This window comes from Phyllobates terribilis, unplaced genomic scaffold, assembly GCF_046119375.1.
Source record: "Phyllobates terribilis strain yellow unplaced genomic scaffold, ASM4611937v1 Scaffold_7__3_contigs__length_470593459, whole genome shotgun sequence".
NCBI lineage: Eukaryota > Metazoa > Chordata > Amphibia > Anura > Dendrobatidae > Phyllobates > Phyllobates terribilis.
Window position 1 is genome coordinate 156,446,232 of NW_027362767.1, and position 24,326 is coordinate 156,470,557.

A 24,326-nucleotide genomic window follows, 5' to 3' on the forward strand; every position below is an offset into this window, starting at 1 on the left:
GTGCAGTAATGGCATATACGCGTGCAGTAATGGCATATACGCGTGCAGTAATGGCATATACGCGTGCAGTAATGGCATATACGCGTGCAGTAATGGCATATACGCGTGCAGTAATGGCATATACGCGTGCAGTAATGGCATATACGCGTGCAGTAATGGCATATACGCGTGCAGTAATGGCATATACGCGTGCAGTAATGGCATATACGCGTGCAGTAATGGCATATACGCGTGCAGTAATGGCATACGCGTGCAGTAATGGCATATACGCGTGCAGTAATGGCATATACGCGTGCAGTAATGGCATATACGCGTGCAGTAATGGCATATACGCGTGCAGTAATGGCATATACGCGTGCAGTAATGGCATATACGCGTGCAGTAATGGCATATACGCGTGCAATAATGGCATATACGCGTGCAGTAATGGCATATACGCGTGCAGTAATGGCATATACGCGTGCAGTAATTTCTTGTTTCAAAGTGGTTGCTTGTCCGGACATTAAATGGTTATAGCTGAATCCCTCGTTTTCACCAGACGGACATGACACATAATTGGGCCGCCGCTTTGATTAATGTGATATCATGAACATTATTAGATTTGGTACAGACCTAGCATCCCCTCCCCCCTCTCCCTGGCAGAGATGCCACGCCACTTTCACGGTGCTGTCTGAGGCGCTCAAGTCTTCACTCCCCTTAATTGTAGTGGACACAAGTACGCAGGTGACCCCCTCACGGGTGCCATGTGAATTTCCACTACTTGCACAAATGAGTGGCGAGACGCTAGGAAAATTGTAAAAGAAATAAAAATGTAAATACCCGGCTGTAGCGGCAGCAGCCTGGCATCACTGCGGCAGAAAAACAGCACATCCGCACTGCTAGCGCCATTGTGCCAGCATTAGAGATGATTGTATGGGGCTGCGCTGTGCTTTATGCTTTTGCTCCAGTACCACAATCTCTGCTTGCTGGCAATGAGTAGACACTGAAGACAGATCCGGAGCTGAAATCCCAGCGCAGCCCTAACACTTCTCACAGCTGAGGGCCTGTTACAGTTGGATCCAGTAGACTCTGAGCTGAGCAAAAACTATCCAGATTGCCTACCCCGATACATTGTCACAGACTGCTGCTGTCTTAAAAAGGGGTGATAATATTGGGGCGGTGAGTCAGGGGTCTAACACCGATCACTGAGGGAACCCTTACAGGGCCGCCTCCAGCCATGTTGAGCCCAGTCCTGACATATTGTCGGTGCTGAGCCCACCCGTGTACGGGAGCAGCGGTGATGCGGGAGCCCCCGTCCCCATCAGCTGTTGCAGAGTCTGGCCGGGCTGGTTCTGTGAATGTCACCATTGACGTCACCCAGCATTCCTTGCATTCTTCCTGCCCGCTGCAGGAAACTGGAGTATGGCTTGTGCCGGAGGACCCTGAAGGAGCGGCCCCTCTGCCTGCGCCTCATCCGGGCTTTTCCATTAAGCAGGCACTTGGAGCTGATTAAAACCTTATAGATTGGAGAAGGGTTAAAATAGGCTGCCCCCCTCCCCTGTCAACACTGTCAATAAAGTTAATTGAAAAAAGAAAACCCCATGAATAAACTCCTGGCTCGTGGCCATTACTAGCGCAGTGTATCATGTCCTTGCATTTATAGAGGCGGCCATTTTGACTGGTGTTATCACCGAGCAGAAAAGTAAAGAAATAAAAGCTGCGTTACAACTTATGCTACAGCGTCTTGTTTTTTTGTTTTTTTTTCATTTTGCAGGAAACGGCTACATAAGCGCGCGAGCCTCTCCGGGCCTCATACCGGTATCAAACGGGAACACCCTGGGGAAAATCATCCCAGCCAAATCCCCCACACCTCCATCCCAGAACAATCCGCTCGGAGCCAACAGCCGCAAACCAGACCTGCGCGTCATCACCTCACAAGGCGGCAAGGGGTTAATGCATCACTTGGTGAGTGAAGGAAGCCCATAATGGGATTACCGTGACTAAAGTGAGTAAGGGGGAAGATAAATGTGCCGTCCTCCTGCCCACAATATGTCTCTCCCACATCCCGTATACCTTATTAGTGTTTGGGAAAGTCAAAGAAATGCAAACGCAGAGGAAAACTAGAATTGCCAGTGATGTGGAGTTCCCCTTTAATTTTAAGGACAGTTGTGAATATGCTTGAAATTGGTAGGATACTATTATTCGGACTCGTGGAAGGGACGGGGGTGTGTATAAGGTCAGTGACCCCATTCCTTCACTGATGTCGCAGGGTAGATGGGGAGAATATTGTGCTGGCGTTCCCCCTTACATTTGTGTCGGTTTATAGCTAGAATGTGGCTTATATGATGGTGGCGGCTTATATGATGGTGACTGTGGCCGCCTCCTCTGTATGTGCTCAGTCCTCTGGAGCGTTCCTCTAACCAGCCGCATTTCTCCCTTTCTCTCTTTCTATACTCTGCTTTTTGCACCCAGGCGGAGGATCAGCTGGAGATGGTGAGTGTCCTTGCCTGCTTTGCCCTTCACTTTTGTATACTTTTACCTTCTATAGCAATAACCGGATTAGATAAGTAGTAGCTGATAGAACGGCGCCCCTAGTGACCAAAATCTATATGATGGGTTTTTCATGCCTAAGTATCATGACAAAAGCATAAGATTCCCATGCCAGCATCTGGGTCATCAGTATTAGCTACAGTTTTCCATTACTGGTTGTCATGTGGTTTCTGAATCGTGTCATGTCTGGAGGAAGTAACCCTCCCTGCCGCCTCCACACCAAGGATGTGTGACCTGACCCCAAGACCCAGAGGCATGAAAGGCTTATTGTGTGACCTGGGGGAAGGAAGTTCCTCCGTCCAGCTCCTTCCTCCATAGCAGAGCTGCTGAGGGTGGGCTGGAGGTCTGTGTGTTATGTGCCCGGACAGCTCTCCTGTATGGTGCTGAGGGCTGGAGGTCTGTGTGTTATGTGCCCGGACAGCTCTCCTGTATGGTGCTGAGGGCTGGAGGTCTGTGTGCTATGTACCCGGACAGCTCTCCTGTATGGTGCTGAGGGCTGGAGGTCTGTGTGTTATGTGCCCGGACAGCTCTCCTGTATGGTGCTGAGGGCTGGAGGTCTGTGTGTTATGTGCCCGGACAGCTCTCCTGTATGGTGCTGAGGGCTGGAGGTCTGTGTGCTATGTACCCGGACAGCTCTCCTGTATGGTGCTGAGGGCTGGAGGTCTGTGTGTTATGTGCCTGGACAGCTCTCCTGTATGGTGCTGACGGCTGGAGGTCTGTGTTCTATGTACCCGGACAGCTCTCCTGTATGGTGCTGAGGGCTGGAGGTCTGTGTGTTATGTGCCTGGACAGCTCTCCTGTATGGTGCTGAGGGCTGGAGGTCTGTGTGTTATGTGCCCGGACAGCTCTCCTGTATGGTACTGGAGGTCTGTGTGTTATGTGCCCGGACCGCTCTCTTGCACGGTGCTGAGGGCTGGAGGTCTGTGTGTTATGTGCCCGGACAGCTCTCCTGTATGGTGCTGAGGGCTGGAGGTCTGTGTGTTATGTGCCCGGACAGCTCTCCTGCACGGTGCTGAGGGCTGGAGGTCTGTGTGTTATGTGCCCGGACAGCTCTCCTGTATGGTGCTGAGGGCTGGAGGTCTATGTGTTATGTGCCCGGACAGCTCTCATGTATGGTGCTGAGGGCTGGAGGTCTGTGTGTTATGTGCCCGGACAGCTCTCCTGTATGGTGCTGAGGGCTGGAGGTCTATGTGTTATGTGCCCGGACAGCTCTCCTGTATGGTGCTGAGGGCTGGAGGTCTGTGTGTTATGTGCCTGGACAGCTATCCTGCACGGTGCTGAGGGCTGGAGGTCTGTGTGTTATGTGCCCGGACAGCTCTCCTGTATGTTGCTGACGGCTGGAGGTCTGTGTGTTATGTGCCCGGACAGCTCTCCTGCACGGTGCTGAGGGCTGGAGGTCTGTGTGTTATGTGCCTGGACAGCTCTCCTGTATGGTGCTGACGGCTGGAGGTCTGTGTGTTATGTGCCCGGACAGCTCTCCTGCACGGTGCTGAGGGCTGGAGGTCTGTGTGTTATGTGCCCGGACAACTCTCCTGTATGGTGCTGAGGGCTGGAGGTCTGTGTGTTATGTGCCTGGACAGCTCTCCTGTATGGTGCTGGAGGTCTGTGTGTTATGTGCCCGGACCGCTCTCTTGCACGGTGCTGAGGGCTGGAGGTCTGTGTGTTATGTGCCCGGACAGCTCTCCTGTATGGTACTGGAGGTCTGTGTGTTATGTGCCCGGACCGCTCTCTTGCACTTTTCTGAGGGCTGGAGGTCTGTGTGTTATGTGCCCGGACAGCTCTCCTGTATGGTACTGGAGGTCTGTGTGTTATGTGCCCGGACCGCTCTCTTGCACGGTGCTGAGGGCTGGAGGTCTGTGTGTTATGTGCCCGGACAGCTCTCCTGCAGGGTGCTGAGGGCTGGAGGTCTGTGTGTTATGTGCCCGGACAGCTCTCCTGTATGGTACTGGAGGTCTGTGTGTTATGTGCCCGGACCGCTCTCTTGCACGGTGCTGAGGGCTGGAGGTCTGTGTGTTATGTGCCCGGACAGCTCTCCTGTATGGTACTGGAGGTCTGTGTGTTATGTGCCCGGACAACTCTCCTGTATGGTGCTGAGGGCTGGAGGTCTGTGTGTTATGTGCCTGGACAGCTCTCCTGTATTGTGCTGGAGGTCTGTGTGTTATGTGCCCGGACCGCTCTCTTGCACGGTGCTGACGGCTGGAGGTCTGTGTGTTATGTGCCCGGACAGCTCTCCTGTATGGTACTGGAGGTCTGTGTGTTATGTGCCCGGACCGCTCTCTTGCACGGTGCTGAGGGCTGGAGGTCTGTGTGTTATGTGCCCGGACAGCTCTCCTGCAGGGTGCTGAGGGCTGGAGGTCTGTGTGTTATGTGCCCGGACAGCTCTCCTGTATGGTACTGGAGGTCTGTGTGTTATGTGCCCGGACTGCTCTCTTGCACGGTGCTGAGGGCTGGAGGTCTGTGTGTTATGTGCCCGGACAGCTCTCCTGTATGGTGCTGAGGGCTGGAGGTCTGTGTGTTATGTGCCCGGACAGCTCTCCTGCACGGTGCTGAGGGCTGGAGGTCTGTGTGTTATGTGCCCGGACAGCTCTCCTGTATGGTGCTGAGGGCTGGAGGTCTGTGTGTTATGTGCCCGGACAGCTCTCCTGTATGGTACTGGAGGTCTGTGTGTTATGTGCCCGGACCGCTCTCTTGCACGGTGCTGAGGGCTGGAGGTCTGTGTGTTATGTGCCCGGACAGCTCTCCTGCACGGTGCTGAGGGCTGGAGGTCTGTGTGTTATGTGCCCGGACAGCTCTCCTGTATGGTGCTGAGGGCTGGAGGTCTGTGTGTTATGTGCCCGGACAGCTCTCCTGTATGGTACTGGAGGTCTGTGTGTTATGTGCCCGGACCGCTCTCTTGCACGGTGCTGAGGGCTGGAGGTCTGTGTGTTATGTGCCCGGACAGCTCTCCTGTATGGTACTGGAGGTCTGTGTGTTATGTGCCCGGACCGCTCTCTTGCACGGTGCTGAGGGCTGGAGGTCTGTGTGTTATGTGCCCGGACAGCTCTCCTGCACGGTGCTGAGGGCTGGAGGTCTGTGTGTTATGTGCCCGGACAGCTCTCCTGTATGGTGCTGAGGGCTGGAGGTCTGTGTGTTATGTGCCCGGACAGCTCTCCTGTATGGTACTGGAGGTCTGTGTGTTATGTGCCCGGACCGCTCTCTTGCACGGTGCTGAGGGCTGGAGGTCTGTGTGTTATGTGCCCGGACAGCTCTCCTGTATGGTGCTGAGGGCTGGAGGTCTGTGTTATGTGCCTGGACAGCTCTCCTGCACGGTGCTGAGGGCTGGAGGTCTGTGTGTTATGTGCCCGGACAGCTCTCCTGTATGGTGCTGAGGGCTGGAGGTCTGTGTGTTATGTGCCCGGACAGCTCTCCTGTATGGTACTGGAGGTCTGTGTGTTATGTGCCCGGACCGCTCTCTTGCACGGTGCTGAGGGCTGGAGGTCTGTGTGTTTTGTGCCCGGACAGCTCTCCTGTATGGTGCTGAGGGCTGGAGGTCTGTGTGTTATGTGCCCGGACAGCTCTCCTGCACGGTGCAGAGGGCTGGAGGTCTGTGTGTTATGTGCCCGGACAGCTCTCCTGCACGGTGCTGAGGGCTGGAGGTCTGTGTGTTATGTGCCCGGACAGCTCTCCTGTATGGTGCTGAGGGCTGGAGGTCTGTGTGTTGTGTGCCCGGACAGCTCTCCTGTATGGTGCTGAGGGCTGGAGGCCTGTGTGTTATGTGCCCGGACAGCTCTCCTGTATGGTGCTGAGGTCTGGAGGTCTGTGTGTTATGTGCCCGGACAGCTCTCCTGTATGGTGCTGAGGTCTGGAGGTCTGTGTGTTATGTGCCCGGACAGCTCTCCTGTATGGTGCTGAGGGCTGGAGGTCTGTGTGTTATGTGCCCGGACAGCTCTCCTGTATGGTGCTGAGGGCTGGAGGTCTGTGTGTTATGTGCCCGGACAGCTCTCCTGCAGGGTGCTGAGGGCTGGAGGTCTGTGTGTTATGTGCCCGGACAGCTCTCCTGTATGGTACTGGAGGTCTGTGTGTTATGTGCCCGGACTGCTCTCTTGCACGGTGCTGAGGGCTGGAGGTCTGTGTGTTATGTGCCCGGACAGCTCTCCTGTATGGTGCTGAGGGCTGGAGGTCTGTGTGTTATGTGCCCGGACAGCTCTCCTGCACGGTGCTGAGGGCTGGAGGTCTGTGTGTTATGTGCCCGGACAGCTCTCCTGTATGGTGCTGAGGGCTGGAGGTCTGTGTGTTATGTGCCCGGACAGCTCTCCTGTATGGTACTGGAGGTTTGTGTGTTATGTGCCCGGACCGCTCTCTTGCACGGTGCTGAGGGCTGGAGGTCTGTGTGTTATGTGCCCGGACAGCTCTCCTGCACGGTGCTGAGGGCTGGAGGTCTGTGTGTTATGTGCCCGGACAGCTCTCCTGTATGGTGCTGAGGGCTGGAGGTCTGTGTGTTATGTGCCCGGACAGCTCTCCTGTATGGTACTGGAGGTCTGTGTGTTATGTGCCCGGACAGCTCTCCTGTATGGTGCTGAGGGCTGGAGGTCTGTGTGTTATGTGCCCGGACAGCTCTCCTGTATGGTGCTGAGGGCTGGAGGTCTGTGTGTTATGTGCCCGGACAGCTCTCCTGCACGGTGTGGACCACGAGTCCTCATCCCCGATTAATCATGTCTTTTCTGTCCCGCAGAACGCACAGCGGCTAGGAGGAGTCTCCCAGGCAGCTCACTCCTTAACCACACCGGTCGTCTCAGTGGCGACACCCAGCTTACTGTCACATCATGGACTGCCTTTCTCTGCCATGTCAACAGCGTACAACACAGGTTTGTCTGATATCTGTATAAATATTGCCAACATATCTTAGAGGGAGGGTCTGTACAGTCTGGAGGATCTGTGCATTAGTCAGACAACACATTGATATCAGTAGACACTGTGTAATACTCTATATCTCCTGCGGAGGCACTGCAGGGACACCTATCACTTTCTACTAGATTTGCCCAGATTACACCTCATTGCTGGGGGTCTCAGGAGGGGGACGCTTTATGATCAGTTTATCGTATTGGCCAAAGTGGAAAATCATCTTTAACCTGTTGTTTTTACCATGTGATCGCGTAGATGTGGTTAATGTATGCCAAACCCATTAATCTGGCCACTTCCCAAAAAGTAGTTAAAGGGGTCGTCCAGAAAACTATGGCTTAGCGTCAAATCTGTCCATTGGATGTATCTGGTATTGCAGCTCAGCTTCATTATAGTCAACAAGGCTGAGCTGCAATACCACGCACAACCAGTAGACAGGGGTGGTGCTATTTTTCTAATCCTATACAAACCATTTAAAGGGTTCCTGTCACTAGGACTCCCAACAGAGGCTATAGGTGGCAAATAGCTGCTGTCGTACCCCGCACTGCCGACACCCACATGCCTGTATTGACGGCTAGTTTCGTCATTAAAGGGAACCGGACAGACTTGATTTGTGCAAGATCTCCTCTTCACACGCGAGTGGCAGTGTGTACACCCTGCCGAGCTAGGGAGGGCGCGATCTGCAGAAACTCACATCTTCCACCACTTCACAGACCCAGCTTTCTCAAGAGGCAGATGGCAGCGAACATCAGGCTGATAAAAGCAGAGACAAAGCAGGGTGAAATGTCATAGAGCTGCCTAGAGCGCCCTCTGCTGGTCGTCTCTTGTATGACATATCATAGAGCTGCCCAGAGCGCCCTCTGCGGGTTGTCTCTTGTATGACATATCATTTAGCTGCCTAGAGCGCCCTCTGCTGGTCGTCTCTTGTATGACATGTCATAGAGCTGCCTATAGCGCCCTCTGCTGGTTGTCTCTTGTATGACATATCATAGAGCTGCCCAGAGCGCCCTCTGCGGGTCGTCTCTTGTATGACATGTCATAGAGCTGCCTAGAGCGCCCTCTGCTGGTTGTCTCTTGTATAACATATCATAGAGCTGCTAGAGCGCCCTCTGCTGGTTGTCTCTTGTATGACATGTCATAGAGCTGCCTAGAGCGCCCTCTGCTGGTTGTCTCTTGTATAACATATCATAGAGCTGCCCAGAGCGCCCTCTGCGGGTCGTCTCTTGTATGACATGTCATAGAGCTGCCTAGAGTGCCTTCTGCTGGTCGTCTCTTGTATGACATGTTATAGAGCTGCCTATAGCGCCCTCTGCTGGTCGTCTCTTGTATGACATATCATAGAGCTGCTAGAGCGCCCTCTGCTGGTCGTCTCTTGTATGACATATCATAGAGCTGCTAGAGCGCCCTCTGCTGGTTGTCTCTTGTATGACATATCATAGAGCTGTCCAGCGCGCCCTCTGCGGGTCGTCTCTTGTATGACATGTCATAGAGCTGCCTAGAGTGCCCTCTGCTGGTCGTCTCTTGTATGACATATCATAGAGCTGCCTAGAGCGCCCTCTGCTGGTCGTCTCTTGTATGACATATCATAGAGCTGCTAGAGCGCCCTCTGCTGGTCGTCTCTTGTATGACATGTCATAGAGCTGCCTATAGCGCCCTCTGCTGGTCGTCTCTTGTATGACATGACATATAGAGCTGCTAGAGCGCCCTCTGCTGGTCGTCTCTTGTATGACATGTCATAGAGCTGCCTATAGCGCCCTCTGCTGGTCGTCTCTTGTATGACATATCATAGAGCTGCTAGAGCGCCCTCTGCTGGTCGTCTCTTGTATGACATATCATAGAGCTGCTAGAGCGCCCTCTGCTGGTTTTCTTCTGTGTGATGGGAGCAGGGTGACCTGTGTGACCTTCACGTGTGTCTTGCTGTCATGGATGAGAAAGCTGACACGTGTTTCTGTTGGCAGCCATGTCATCTAAGAGGCGGCTCGCTGTTACTTTCCCCCTCTCTCCGGTTGCCATCCGTAGGATCTATTTCTTATTGATACGTGAGAGCAGATACAATGACTGAAGGATTAGAGAGAGAGAAAAAGAAAAACCTCAGCACCATTGTTAAGATCTCTTTATAATGTGAGTGAATAGATGAGATTGTCAGAGATAGAGGACGATCGCTGTCCCTGACAGCAAGCAGAAACCCTGACAGCGAGCCGAGCCCCTGACATCGAGCCGAGCCCCTGACAGCGAGCCGAGACCCTGACATCGAGCCGAGACCCTGACATCGAGCCGAGACCCTGACAGCGAGCCGAGCCCCTGACAGCGAGCCGAGCCCCTGACAGCGAGCCGAGCCCCTGACAGCGAGCCGAGCCCCTGACATCGAGCCGAGCCCCTGACATCGAGCCGAGCCCCTGACATCGAGCCGAGCCCCTGACATCGAGCCGAGCCCCTGACATCGAGCCGAGCCCCTGACAGCGATCCGAGCCCCTGACAGCGATCCGAGCCCCTGACATCGAGCCGAGCCCCTGACATCGAGCCGAGCCCCTGACATCGAGCCGAGCCCCTGACAGCGAGCCGAGCCCCTGACAGCGGTGAGAGAGTGAATGACAAGTGCGGAGGCTGACCATATTCACCAGTGTTGAGCCCATCAGGCGGCATGTTTTGTGGTGACTGTGCCACAGAAATGGAACATACAGTGGGTATGGAAAGTATTCAGACCCCTTTACATTTTTCACTCTTTGTTTCATTGCAGCCATTTGGTAAATTCTAAAAAGTTCATTTTTTTTCCTCATTAACCCCTTTACCCCCGCGGGTGGTTTGCACGTTAATGACCAGGCCAATTTTTACAATTCTGACCACTGTCACTTTATGAGGTAATTACTCTGGAACTCTTCAACGGATCCCCCTGATTCTGAGATTGTTTTTTCGTGACATATTGTACTTCATGATTGTGGTAAAATTTCTTCGATATGACTTGCGTTTATTTGTGAAAAAAACGGAAATTTGGCGAAAATTTTGAAAATTTTGCAATTTTCAAAATTTGAATTTTTATGCCCTTAAATCAGAGAGATATGTCACACAAAAGAGTTAATAAATAACATTTCCCACATGTCTACTTTACATCAGCACAATTTTGGAACCAAATTTTTTTTTGTTAGGGAGCTATAAGGGTTAAAAGTTGACCAGCGATTTCTCATTTTTCCAACAAAATTTACAAAACCATTCTTTAGGGACCACATCACATTTGAAGTCACTTTGAGGGGTCTTTATGACAGAAAATACCCAAAAGTGACACCATTCTAAAAACTGCACCCCTCAAGGTGCTCAAAACCACATTCAAGAACTTTATTAACCCTTCAGGTGCTTCACAGGAATTTTTGGAATGTGGAAGAAAAAAAATTAACATTTAACTTTTTTCACAAAAATGTTACTTTAGACCCAAATTTTGTTTTTTTCGCAGGGGTAACAGGAAAAAATGGACCCCAAAATTTTGTTGTGCAATTTCCTCTGAGCACGCAGATACCCCATATGTGGGGAAAAACCACTGTTTGGGCGCACGGCAGGGTTCGGAAGGGAAGGAGCGCCATTTGACTTTTTGAATGTAAAATTTGCTTGAATAATTAGCGGACGCCATGTTGCGTTTGGAGAGCCCCTGATGTGCCTAAACAGTGGAAACCCCCCACAAGTGACACCATTTTGGAAACTAGACCCCTCAGGGAACTTATCTAGATGTGTGGTGAGCACCCTGAACCCCCAGGTGCTTCACAGAAGTTTATAACATTGAACTGTAAAAATAACATTTTCACATTTTTTCAACAAAAATGTTTTTCAGCCCCCAATTTTGCATTTTCACAAGGGTAACATGTTGCGTTTGGGGAGTCCCTGATGTACCCAAACTGTGGAAACCACCCCACCCTCCCCCCAGTGACTCCATTTTGGAAGCTACACCCCTCCAGGATTTTATCAAGGTGTATAGTGAACATTTTGAACCCAGAGGTACGACACAGAATTTGTTTACATTAGGTCATCATATTGAATAAGTTGTCATTAGTCTTGAGCGCAAGTGCTCGCTACTTGAGTTTGTATCAGGTACTAGGGTATGCACCAAGTATCGGGGGTGCTCAAGTGACATGTTCGAGTCCCTACCCCGCATGTTTTTTTTATTAGACACCCAAAACAAAACATGCAGGGATCGCTCGTGCATGGCAAGCAATCTCCGCAAGATTTTTTTGGGCTGTCTAACAGCTGCAAAACATTTGGGGAGGAGACTCGAGCATGTCACTCAAGCACCCGTGATACTCGGTGCATACCCGAGCACCCGATGCAAACTCAAGTAGCGAGCACTTGCACTCACTAGTCGCCATATCGTCATCATTTTTTTTTTCTTTACTTCTGAAAAAATCCCATCCTTAACCCTAGCCTAACCCTAACCCCAATCCTAGCCCAATCCTAGCCCAACCCTAACCCCAACACAACCCTAACCCTAAAGTTTATTTTTTACACCGTTCCTCGTGCGGTATAAGTGATGAGATTACTTTATTCTTCAGGTCGGTGCAATTACAGCGATGCCAGATTCATATCGGGTTTTTATGACTGACAGCTGTCACACACTAAAAGACGCATTTTTTTGCAAAGACTAGTTTTTTCATCGCCATATTTTGAGAGCTATTATTTTTCCATATTTTGGCCGACTGAGTCATGTAAGGGCTTGTTTTTTGGGGGACAAGTTGACGTTTTTATCGGTATCATTTTCGGGCAAATGAAATTTTTTGATCGCTTTCTATTCCGATTTTTGGGAGGCAGAATAAACAAAAGCCAACAATTCAGGAATTGTTTTTTTTTCTTTTTTTATGCCGTTCTGCGTGTGGTAAAATTGATAAGGCAGCTTTATTCTTCAAGTAATGAAAAAACAAGCAAAGATGTCTCCAGCAGGACTAGGGTTGTAAATATCTTGTTAAAACTTCACTTTTAATTTCGTATTATAAAAACCAAGGATGAGTTACAAAAAAAGCAGTGTAACGGCTCTCAAATACAGCACATTCCAACGCGTTTCGGCTAAACCTTATGCCATGCAGCCTGTCAGCGCTGCACAGGGAGAAGTTACTTTGGTCGTGCTCTGCGTATGACCAAAGCAACTTCCTGCCTCCTGGTGACCCAGATGTTGTCATGATGAAGTCGGGTCACCATGGCAACATCCAGGACCGGATTCAGACGCCGCTGGACGCCGGCAGAGAAGGTAAGTATCGCGCTTACCTCCTCTTGCCACCGGAATGCTGCGATCGATTTCGATCGCAGCATTTCGGGGGTTAATGTGCCGGGAGCGGTGCGGGACCGCTCCCTGCACATAGCACAGGGTGTCAGCTGTGACAATCAGCTGACACCCGGTGGCGATCTCGCCCGCACCGCTTGTGTGCGAGCGAAATCGCTAGGGCGTATTAATACGTATAAGGCCCAGGGCACAGATACGTACTAATACGCCCTGGGTCAGAAAGGGGTTAAAGTACACTCTGCACCCCATCTTGACTGAAAAAAACAGAAATGTAGAAATTTTTGCAAATTTAGTAAAAAAGATAAACTGAAATATCACATGGTCATAAGTATTACCACCCTTTGCTCAGACACTCATATTTAAGTCACATGCTGTCCATTTCCCTGTGATCTTCCTTGAGATGGTTCTACTCCTTCATTGGAGTCCATCTGTGTTTAATTAAACTAATAGGAATTGATTTGGTAAGGCACACACCTGTCTATATAAGACCTCACAGCTCACAGTGCATGTCAGACCAAATGAGAATCATGAGCTCAAAGGAACTGCCCAAGGAGCTCAGAGACAGAATTGTGGCAAGGCACAGATCTGGCCAAGGTTACAAAAGAATTTCTGCATTACTCAAGATTCCTAAGAGCACAGTGCCCTCCATAATCCTTAAATGGAAGAAATTTGGGACCCCCAGAAGTCTTTCTAGACCTGGCCGTCCAGCCAAACTGAGCAATCATGGGAGAAGAGCCTTGGTGAGAGAGGTAAAGAAGAACCCCAAGATCACTGTGGCTGAGCTCCAGAGATGCAGTAGGGAGATGGGAGAAAGTTCCACAATGTCAACTATCACTGCAGCCCTCCACCAGTCGGGCCATTGTGGCTGAGTGGCCAAATGGAAGCCTCTCCTCAGTGCAAGACATATGAAAGCCCGCATAGAGTTTGCTCAAAAACACATGAAGGACTCCAAGACTATGAGAAATAAGATTCTCTGGTCTGATGAGACGAAGATAGAACTTTTTGGTGATAATTCTAAGCGGTATGTGTGGAGAAAACCAGGCACTGCTCATCACCTGCCCAATACAATCCCAACAGTGAATCATGGTGGTGGGAGCATCATGCTATGGGGGTGTTTTTCAGCGGCAGGGACAGGACTACTGGTTGCAATTGAAGGAAACATGAATGCGGCGAAGTACAGAGATATCCTGGATGAAAACCTCTTCCAGAGTGCTCTGGACCTCAGACTTGGCTGAAGGTTCACCTTCCAACAAGACAATAACCCTAAGCACACAGCTAAAATAACAAAGGAGCGGCTTCAGAACAACTCTGTGACCATTCTAGACTGGTCCAGCCACAGCCCTGACCTAAACCCAATTGAGCATCTCTGGAGAGACCTGAAAATGGCTGTCCACCAACGTTCACCATCCAACCTGACGGAACTGGAGAGGATCTGCAAGGAAGAATGGCAGAGGATCCCCAAATCCAGGTGTGAAAAACTTGTTGCATCATTCCCAAGAAGACTCATGGCTGTACTAGCTCAAAAGGGGGCTTCTACTCAATACTGAGCAAAGGGTCTGAATACTTATGACCATGTGAGATTTCAGTTTTTCTTTTTTAATAAATTTGCATAAATTTCTACATTTCTGTTTTTTTCAGTCAAGATGGGGTGCAGAGTGTACTTTAATGAGAAAAAAATGAACTTTTTAGAATTTACCAAATGGCTGCAATGAAACAAAGAGTGAAAAATGTAAAGGGGTCTGAATACTTTCCGTACCCACTGTATGTACAGCTGTAAGCCACAATATACACTTTATTAACCCTATAACCAGCTGAACACACGTTTTTTCGCTCCCAATTGTTTAAAAAAAAATGTTGAAAGTGCGATAAAGGGGCAAAAAGCTGCTCCAGCCAGAAAACGAGCGTTCATGACTACATGGGATCAGGAAGGCGCCATAAGACGGCGCACGCTGTCACCACACAGAAGATGCTCCTCATGGGCGGAGCTGTTACCTCCCACAGTCACGCACAGGAGGGCAGCAGCGCCCCCTGGAGACCGGCCTCTCACCAGCTCTTCTTCCTTGTCTTGCAGATTACCAGCTGACCAGCGCAGACTTGTCCTCGCTCTCCTCGTTCAGCTCTCCCGGAGCCTTGTCACTAGGCAACGTGTCCGCCTGGCAGCAGCAGCAGCAGCATCCGCAACATCACCAAGCGCAGCAGATGGTGCCGGTGTCGCTAAGTAACCTGATGTACGTGTCTGCTCCATACTGCCCCCTGCTGATGGCTTATGGTGATAGAGAATGGAGGGTGGTGATGAGGAATATACGCTCATTTCCAGATTGGAGGCAATGGTGCGCTATCTGCTGATCCCTGCAGAGTTAGATCTCAGATGTCCTCCAGCACCTAACGTGTCCAGGAGTGGCCGTATATCCCCAGAGGTTTTATGGTGGATGAGGGGTGTCTGCTCTCCAGCTCCCCCCCGTAGGGGAACAGAGAGGATGACTCCGGCAGTAGGTGCCTTACATCGGCTTTTATTAAATGTCACCTTTTGCCCTTTCGGAGCTCTGGAGTCTCGCCTGCCAGGGTCTGGCTCTTCTACCCAGTGAGGGACCCTGGCCGCTCGGGAGGGACCCGGGCCGCTCGGGAGGGACCCTGGCCGCTCGTGAAGGACCCGGGCCGCTCAGGAGAGACCCTGGCCGCTCGGGAGGGACCCTGGCCGCTCGGGAGGGACCCTGGCCGCTCGGGAGGGACCCTGGCCGCTCGGGAGGGACCCTGGCCGCTCGGGAGGGACCCTGGCCGCTCGGGAGGGACCCGGGCCGCTCGGGAGGGGCAGCGATGACTACGCTTCTCTTCTGGTTCTGCCAGTTTCATGTATTCATAAAGAGGGTTAATCCCTCCATCGCTCACTCTAATGATAGCACCATCATCCACCATGCAGCGCCAGTCATTGCTTTCTGCAGAAATGACATTTTCTACAAATTCTGTATCCTGTACTAAAGCATTGTAGCAAACCCTCTGCTTGTTTAGTTCATATGATTGTCTTCACTGTATACAACAGTAGCAAACCCTCAGTTGTGAGGATAAGATTGACTATTAAACCGTTCTCTAAAATATCTTTATAGGGTAGAAGTTTCTTTATTCCTGATACAGAGCTCCAAATCTCCTGCATAGATAGTTATATAATAAAATTGTGACTTCCTGCAGCTGCCACTGCAGGGAGTGGTGGAGTGTGCACATACTGCTCGTACATCGAGGCCAATATTAAAACCGTATTCATTAAAGGGTATTCCCATCTCCAAGATCCTATCCCAATATGTAGTAGGTATAATAATAATAATACCTGCAATTAGAAATGTAGTATAGTTCTTCAGATTCACTATGTCACTTACCTCATGTAGGACATTATAGCAGCCTAGGTATCTATGGTTACGACCACTCATATAGTGACAGTTAGCTCTTAGTAGATGTAACCATGAATACCTAAGCTACTGCAATGCCCTACATGAGGTAAGCGACATAGCAAATCAGAAGAACTATACTATTATTATTATTACACCTACTACATATTGAGATAGGATCTTGGCGATGGGAATACCCCTTTAATCTCTCTCTAGTAGTGGTTGCCTGCACCAATAATAAACCTTTACTTAGTGAGCTCTCTCTGGTGGTGGCTGCCTGCACCAATAATAAAGCCATACTCCGTGAGCTCCCTCTGGTGGTGGTCGTCTGCACCAATAATAAAGCCATACTCCGTGAGCTCCCTCTGGTGGTGGCTGCCTGCACCAATAATAAAGCCATACTCCGTGAGCTCCCTGTGGTGGTGGCTGCCTGCACCAGTAATAAAGCCATACTCCGTGAGCTCCCTCTGGTGGTGGCTGCCTGCACCAATAATAAAGCCATACTCCGTGAGCTCCCTGTGGTGGTGGCTGCCTGCACCAATAATAAAGCCATACTCCGTGAGCTCCCTCTGGTGGTGGCTGCCTGCACCAATAATAAAGCCATACTCCGTGAGCTCCCTCTAGTGGTGGTTGCAGTCAGTCACAATTCTAGAATTCTACACCATGTCTTTCCTTTGTTTTTTTTGCTGTAGGTTAGAAAATAGACCTCCTATCGCTGTAAACATTACATTAAAAATAAAATTGGCCCCGATTTTTAATGTTGAAATTGACTGATGGTAAAAGGTGGCACTAGGTTTTCCCCAAACTCATTGACTAGTTATACGGAACATGTGACCACCTCTGGGTACGTTTAAGGACATTATCTTAATATTTTTTCTTCTCTCGCCCTCTCCTTCCTTATACAGGTCCAGTGGACAGCTTCCACACACCGCCACGCTGACAGTCAACACCAACCCCAACATAAACATCAAGAAGGAACCTCCATCTCCCAACCGAGAACGGAGCACGGGCACCCCATTGACATCCTTTCCCCACCAGCCCCGACACGAAGCCACCGGCCGCTCCCCTGTCGACAGCCTCAGCAGCAATGCAAGCTCTTTTGAAGGCAATGACCGAGAGGATGTAAGGGTCGACTACACCTCGTCACTCGGGCTGCTGAGACCCACAGGCGACACGGAGGGCGAGAGCCCGTCTGTAAAACGCATGCGACTTGACGCATGGGTAACATAACTGGCTCCGCGGACCCCCCTCCCCCACTACCTCGTTCTTACGCCTGCAGCCATAGGATGAGGTGCCAACTGGGAGGGGGTGGGCAGACAGGAGCTAGTCACCGGTGAGGTTTAATGCTGAAGGGTGGGAACCTATCATTAACTGCCTGAGATATAGCTTTAGTATTTGGTAGGTATTCTTCCTAGTCCAGTGCTTCAGGCAATGTCTGCAGAGGACGTGGGACTCCATGGCTGCACTACAATCCTCCGCTCTGTACGACTCTGGCCAACTGCTCACCTTCTTGTCTCGTTGACCACAGCTGCTAAAGTCAATCTCGCCACTGCCCTCCATCCACACTGATATTAGTCCCCTGTCCACCGCCTCACCCTGCTCGCTACTGCAGCAGCTTTCACTGTCTATTACCAGGCTGCTTGAAAGGGAAGCTGCCGACTCTGAATTTTTTTTTTTTTTGGGTTTGGTTTCGGCTTTCATGAAATGGTTAAGTCCAAAGTGTCCGCCTGGCAGAGCAGCCCTCATTCACAAACTGGAAATTGAATTCCTAGCTGCTTCACAGACCTCTAATGGGTTTACAAATTAACCATCGGCATATTATCAGGATGCTCACCATGGAGAGCCACCTTCATCCCCATCCTCCACCCGTCATGGAAGCTGTCGCCTGTCTCCAATGAGTGACTCCACCGTCCAGAGATCAAGCTACTTCGACATATCTAAAAACTGTGACTGCACCGTCAACCCCCCCCCCCGCCGCCGCCGCCACCTCCGCAAGCCATGGAGCTCTATCTTAATGCAGACAATGCCTTTTTAAAAGAGAAAAAGAAAAAAATTTACAAGAAATATATATAATATATACATATATATATTTATTCTTTTAGACGCGGTTTTCTTATTTTGGAGGAAAGAGCTCAGCGCATGATTTCACTTCTCAAAGACAGGGATTCCCGCGTCGCTGCGGTCACATGACGGGCGCAAATGGGATTTGTATGTATTACAATGCAGTTCAACTGCAGGGTAGAGAAAATGGCCCATCCAGCCCCTCGCCCATTAGCAATTCGGAAGTGAAATCATAGTGATCTTTTATATTCTAAGCCGTTTTCTGGCTGGTGGAAAGGCTTGGAAGTAAAGGATAATTTACTAGGGGGTCCACATGCATCCATAGTAGCCCGCTGGTTGCCCAGTCAGGAACAGGACATTTGGTAGACACTGCCACCTAGGGGAAGTTTTGAAGATTTCTGCTGCTCTCTTATTACAGCCCAATCCTAATTTTCTTGCCTCCTTTTACATTTTTGGAAAATGTAAAACAAATTTTGAAAATGTAAAAATTCTTGTTTCCAGCCTCCCCTCCATCATTCTTATATACAACCCTTAGTACAATTTAATAATTATTAATACTTTTTTTTATTTTATTCATTTATAGCTTTTCACGATTTATTGTACCTGCCCCCAACTCAATTGATATTATCTAATTTATCTTGTCCAGCAACTATAAAAGCAGGATAAACAATTGACCCACTTTAGCACAGACTTTGCTCTTCTTGTACGTTACCTATTAGTGGATCTGCTGAAATACGAATCGGGCGGTCCGGTCAAATTTGGTATGGAAACTCGAATTATACGAAGGGCATAATAAATGAGTCCAAAAAAAGAATATTCATCTCGCTGCAACCCTCCGCCCGCTTCTCGAGCAGCTGCTTCCTCTACCTCCATTTTAAGTCTGTGCCAAGTATGAGGCCTCTGGCATCACAATGTGCACCGCCTGGGACCTGAGTGGCGCCTCAGACGACACATGTTGTGGTTCCGGAGGGCTACTCCGCTCCAGAAGGTGGAGGACGTGGAGGAATAAAGAAGCTGGAGTCTGGTGGCGAGATGAGAACTATTCTACATTTTTTTCACTCCTTCCCCAGCACTCTACAAATCTGCAAAAATGGCAACTAATGGAGTTGCAGGTAAACATTGCTCCCCCTTTAGTTGCAGGTAAACATTGCTCCCCCTTTAGTTGCAGGTAAACATTGCTCCCCCTTTAGTTGCAGGTAAACATTGCTCCCCCTTTAGTTGCAGGTAAACATTGCTCCCTCTTTAGTTGCAGGTAAACATTGCTCCCCCTTTAGTTGCAGGTAAACATTGCTCCCCCTTTAGTTGCAGGTAAACATTGCTCCCCCTTTAGTTGCAGGTAAACATTGCTCCCCCTTTAGTTGCAGGTAAACATTGCTCCCCCTTTAGTTGCCGGTAAACATTGCTCCCCCTTTAGTTGCCGGTAAACATTGCTCCCCCTTTAGTTGCAGGTAAACATTGCTCCCCCTTTAGTTGCCGGTAAACATTGCTCCCCCTTTAGTTGCAGGTAAACATTGCTCCCCCTTTAGTTGCCGGTAAACATTGCTCCCCCTTTAGTTGCAGGTAAACATTGCTCCCCCTTTAGTTGCAGGTAAACATTGCTCCCCCTTTTTTGATGCGCAACTAATGGAATTTGCAGTATTCACAAAAATCCAAATTTTGAGGCAAAATTACATTTGCCACTCGAACCTCATCTCTAGCACTGTAAAAAAAAATAGCAGCAAAATTGTAAAAATGAATCGGTCATCGAAAAATTCCAACCCTCTGGATATATCCTTTTGGCACAGCAGGCTATTATGGGCATAGGGTGGACATTAGAGGAAATGAATGGGCCCTTGGTAACTCGATTAGGTTCTTAGAGAACCGTTTTTAGGTTTTTTTTTCACACTGTAAATGAAAACTCATTAATTTTCAAGACAAGGAAAAAAAAAAAAAAAAAAAAATGACAATCTTAAAAAATATATATATATATATATATATTCCCCGCACCCTGTTTTTATCTGTATAAATATTTGTTTCTGATTTTTAATATTATTTCTTGTGCTCATTTGTGCTGTTGACAGTTACATTGTGAATATTTTTTTATATTCGTAAATTTGCGTTCTGTAGAGTAGTTATTATTGTTGGGTTTTATTTTTAATTTTTTTTGTTATTTTTCTTTTTTTTTCTTTTTGTTTGTTTTTTTTTTTTTTCCCTTCATTTTATTAAAGGGTGTGGCAGAAACTTGCACGACACAAAACAATTACAAGTTAAATGCTGCAGTTTTTAGAAGAGTGAAAAAAAATATGAAAAAAAAAAAAAAAAAAAAGGAGCATATTTATTCTCAAAAGGCTAAAAAAAAAAAAAAAAAAAGGTGTAAAATGCATGAAGTAATATTTACAAAAAAAAAACACCAAAAAATAATAAAAAAAAAAAAGTCAAAAAGATGTAACCTCGACAAAATTGTAGCGTTTAAAATTTAAACAAAAAAAAAAAAAATAGCTAATATATTGTGTTTGGCTGGTTCGCTTTTCTTTTGTTTTTAATGTTTTTTTTTTCATTAGTTTTTTTTTTTTTTTTTTTTTGGACATTGAAATATAATTGTGTATATTTTCATATAAGAAGTATGCACTGATATGTTTAAAAATGATATCTTGCTTTTTAAAAGTGTGGTTACTTACCAAAGTCTCTGTCTATGCTTTTCCCTTCAGTATCCTGACCATTGGGTCTTCGATATCTACCACTCAGATGCTTTTGGGGGGCGTTGGGGAGGGATGGGGGGGCTTCTGGAGTGTTACACCACATCCCGCTCCCTTCTCAGTATATACTATATTCCTTCATACTCTTTCATTCTTCAAGTCATTCATTTCGCTGCCATCAAAAGGCATAAAATTCCTTAAGAAACAAAATTATATTTTTCTTTTTTCAAGAATACTTAAGCCAAAAATGGTCTTCTAAGCGGATGAGGAAGGGGGTAACGTGGTACATGTATTCCCTACACCTTCAATGGAATATGCCACCATTATTTTGGAGTGGATTCTGTAGAAATCTGACCAGTAATACTTCCTTATGAAACACCATTGATGGTTGGGTGTCTTATCATTGCTCTCTACAACTGTATCAGTAGCGTACTGCCTTGTGCATGAGGCAGTCATCGAAATCAAGAGACGGTCTTACTATATTGGTGGATAGTTAATTTTTTCAGCCACAACTTCAGAAATACAGCCCCCGGGAGAATAATTCTGTTGTGACCTATAAAAAGCAGTCCCCAAAAAGTGGTCAACGTTCATTGGCTGTTGAAGTGTTCTGCGCTCCGCTCACTTTGGCATCAGGAGGTGCCGCGGGGCCAGTGACCTCCCGTCTGTTTATGTATCAGTAGATCCGAGGTCACTGCTCACCTCCTGATGCCGAAATGATCGGAGCTGGAATAACCCTTTTAAGCCCATGACTGGGCAACGTGGAGTCAACTATGGCTGCTTTAAGTAACATGGTGTCCATTTTTTAGAAAAAAAAAGTAAACAAAAACATTGGAATCCTTTTTTTTGTAATCCTCGACAACCCATTAATGAGTTTTTTCAGAAACCTACAGTTGAGTAACTTGGTGATATGGTTCATCAGGGCCACCGTTAAACTTGTTTGCCATGAAGAAACGTTGAAGTTGTCCCAAACTAATTCTCTAATGATTGTTTGACCCAATGTCACGTCGTCGCCCCTGCCTTTCATCTTCTAAGGGCCCTTTCAAACACTTAACATTTTCTGACAATGAAGCAAATAAGTTTTATCAGTTATCACAGTGCTGTAGACTTAGCATACAAAATGGCCTCTTCCTCCATACATAGTAGACGGTGCCTTCATTTACACACCCTCACACGTACCAAGTCATCATATTTTGGGTCAAATCCTTTAACATATCAAAGAGGGAAGATGTACAGATTTTTTTCCATCTCTTATCGACAGCCAGGGTCCCGAAACATGGTAAAGGGTTCCTTGGAAGATTTCCAAGACCCCAACCTTCTCGAAGAAGCTTGATATGGGGATGATAAAAAAAAGTCAACCTATCTTGGCCAAAGCTTAGCTTCATCGCAAATTCTGAAAAGTTTTACTCAATCCCTTAACAACGTTGGGGAGAAATAGATGTTTCACTGCATCTGGAAAATTTTAGAGGTCTTCTCCAAAGACTGTAAATGTGTTTTAGTCAAAGATGGTGGACTACTTATACCTTTTATAGGGTTCTTCTACCAGGGCCCGATGTAAGCTGTCAGCCTACAGTTTAGTTTTAGAGCTGATATTCTGGATGTCCCCTCAAGGAGGTAATCATAACAGGAAAATACAACAAAAATGACAATGATGGACTTCTCTACAAATAGTAGGACATGACCATTGCGCACCTTCATACTCAACCTTGACCAGTGCATCTCATGGGGTGGTAGGTTCTAGGTTACGCCACAAAATATACTCGTATTACTACTAGACTCCTCAAATCTGTCATTTTTGGTTGTAGATAAAACATGGTCATAGCTTAGGTGTAGGAGATGGGTTAAGTGCCTTCTAAAAGTGTCATGGCATCTAATGGAGAAACGATGCACAGAAGTTGGTGGAGAAGTCAGCATTGCCAGCTTCTGAGAGGGGCAGGGCAGCCGTCACAACCATTGTCTCATTTGAGACTCCATTTCGAAAAGTCACCTCAGATTCACTCTTCATGTTTACCTCATGACATCCTGAAGACATCATTTCCTCCACCTCGTGGTGAAAAATTAAAGGGTTGCAAGTCCTAACACTCTGTGGAAGACCAACTCAAGAACCAATGGTCAAGGGAAAAGATTTGTGGTTTGTGGATGAACCATTAAAACCAAACTGGTTACGGGTCAGAAAGAAGATGGTCCCCTCTATGTCTTCATCCTCATGATCTTGCCAGATATTGCACGGTACCTGCACATGTACATTTTTATCTATGATCCATGCTAAATGTACCCATAAAATATAATGGTTTTGCACCACATCAATGTCCACATCTAGCAGAATCACTGAGGCAGCTATATTATAGACCATTTCAGTTAACCATGGAAATAGTTAATAACTAGAAAATTGTGGACTATTCTGTTCATGGAATAGCTGTGTCCATTTTCTTCAGTTGTCAATAAAGATCAAATTTCCCTTAGTCGTACAAAATGGCAGCCTCCATCTCAAAAGACCACTGATGATTATGCATGGAAATTGCCCTGTTGCCCCCACATGAAAGCATTTTAGGGAACATTTGGTGAGGGAGTTTTATTAAAGGGAATCTGTCAGCAGGGTTTTGCTATGTAATCTGAAGACAGCAGGAGATAGAGGCTGAAACACAGAATTCAGGGATGTGTCACTTTCCAAAGTGCGCGCTGTACTTTACTAACTGTGATGGATTCATCACTGAGAGATTAACATTGCCAGTCTAGTCTGGCAACGCCCCCTTCCTGTGATCAGCAGCTCACTGCCTATGGATTTTGTACATGGAGAGCCTGGTGTGGGCGGGGTTAGCTTTCTCAGCTCTGCTTCATTCCAAATCGAAAAGCTCTAATTGTGTCAGAACCGCTGCACCCAGTAAACTAAGTGATGCATCGTTGGATTTAGCTTCTCTTTATGCTGCTCTCAGATGAGATAGCAAAAACTTCCTGACAGATTCCCTTTAAGACTGTTAGGCCACGGCCCCACTATCAGTATTTGGTCAGTATTTTTTCTCAGGAGTGGGTGATAAATGCAGAATTGGTGACTTGTTTCTATTATACCTTTACCTTGGCTCCCACTCCTGAGAAAAAAATACTGAGCGAATACTGACCAAATACTGATAGTGAGGCCATGGCCTTAGGCTTAGGCTACATGCAGATTTTTGTGGATAACCAAACCCTTCTTCATAGAAGACCTGTCACTTGCCGTAATTTTTTATTACCTGGTATAAATGCCCTTGTTCTCTTGAATTTGACGTTGACTTTCTTTTGTTCCTACACCTCTTTATTCCCAAGATATTAACCTCTCTCACGCCAATGGGACGTGACCTGCAAGAAAAGAAGTGCCAAGGACCAATCGCACTTGGCTAAAAAGACTAGATTTACACATGGGAAAGAGAGGGTCATATCTCAGGAAAGGAGAGGCGCAGGAACATGAGAAATCCACCAGCTTTAGGAGAACAGTGGCTTTTACATCAGGTAAAAAATGCAGATTTATGGCAAAGGGCAGGTTATTTTTAAAGGGGAGTTCCATATTATATTTTGATACAG

At 47.9% G+C, this 24,326-nt stretch overlaps 1 protein-coding gene across 4 annotated transcripts in view; it reads left to right on the plus strand.

Moving 5' to 3' along the window:
* MEF2D (myocyte enhancer factor 2D) overlaps positions 1-20,527 on the plus strand; it is a 198,817-nt gene extending 178,290 nt beyond the window's left edge. For 3 of the 4 annotated variants that reach the window (XM_073639495.1, XM_073639498.1, XM_073639496.1), the window contains 5 exons: positions 1,754-1,944; positions 2,452-2,472; positions 7,241-7,373; positions 14,733-14,889; positions 16,944-20,527. In XM_073639495.1, the coding sequence (XP_073495596.1) occupies positions 1,754-1,944; positions 2,452-2,472; positions 7,241-7,373; positions 14,733-14,889; positions 16,944-17,268 (827 nt within the window). In that variant the 3' untranslated portion in view covers positions 17,269-20,527. The remainder of the gene's footprint in view (positions 1-1,753; positions 1,945-2,451; positions 2,473-7,240; positions 7,374-14,732; positions 14,890-16,943) is intronic. The other variant, XM_073639499.1, reaches the window with a different exon arrangement.
* The last annotated feature ends 3,799 nt before the right edge of the window (positions 20,528-24,326 follow it).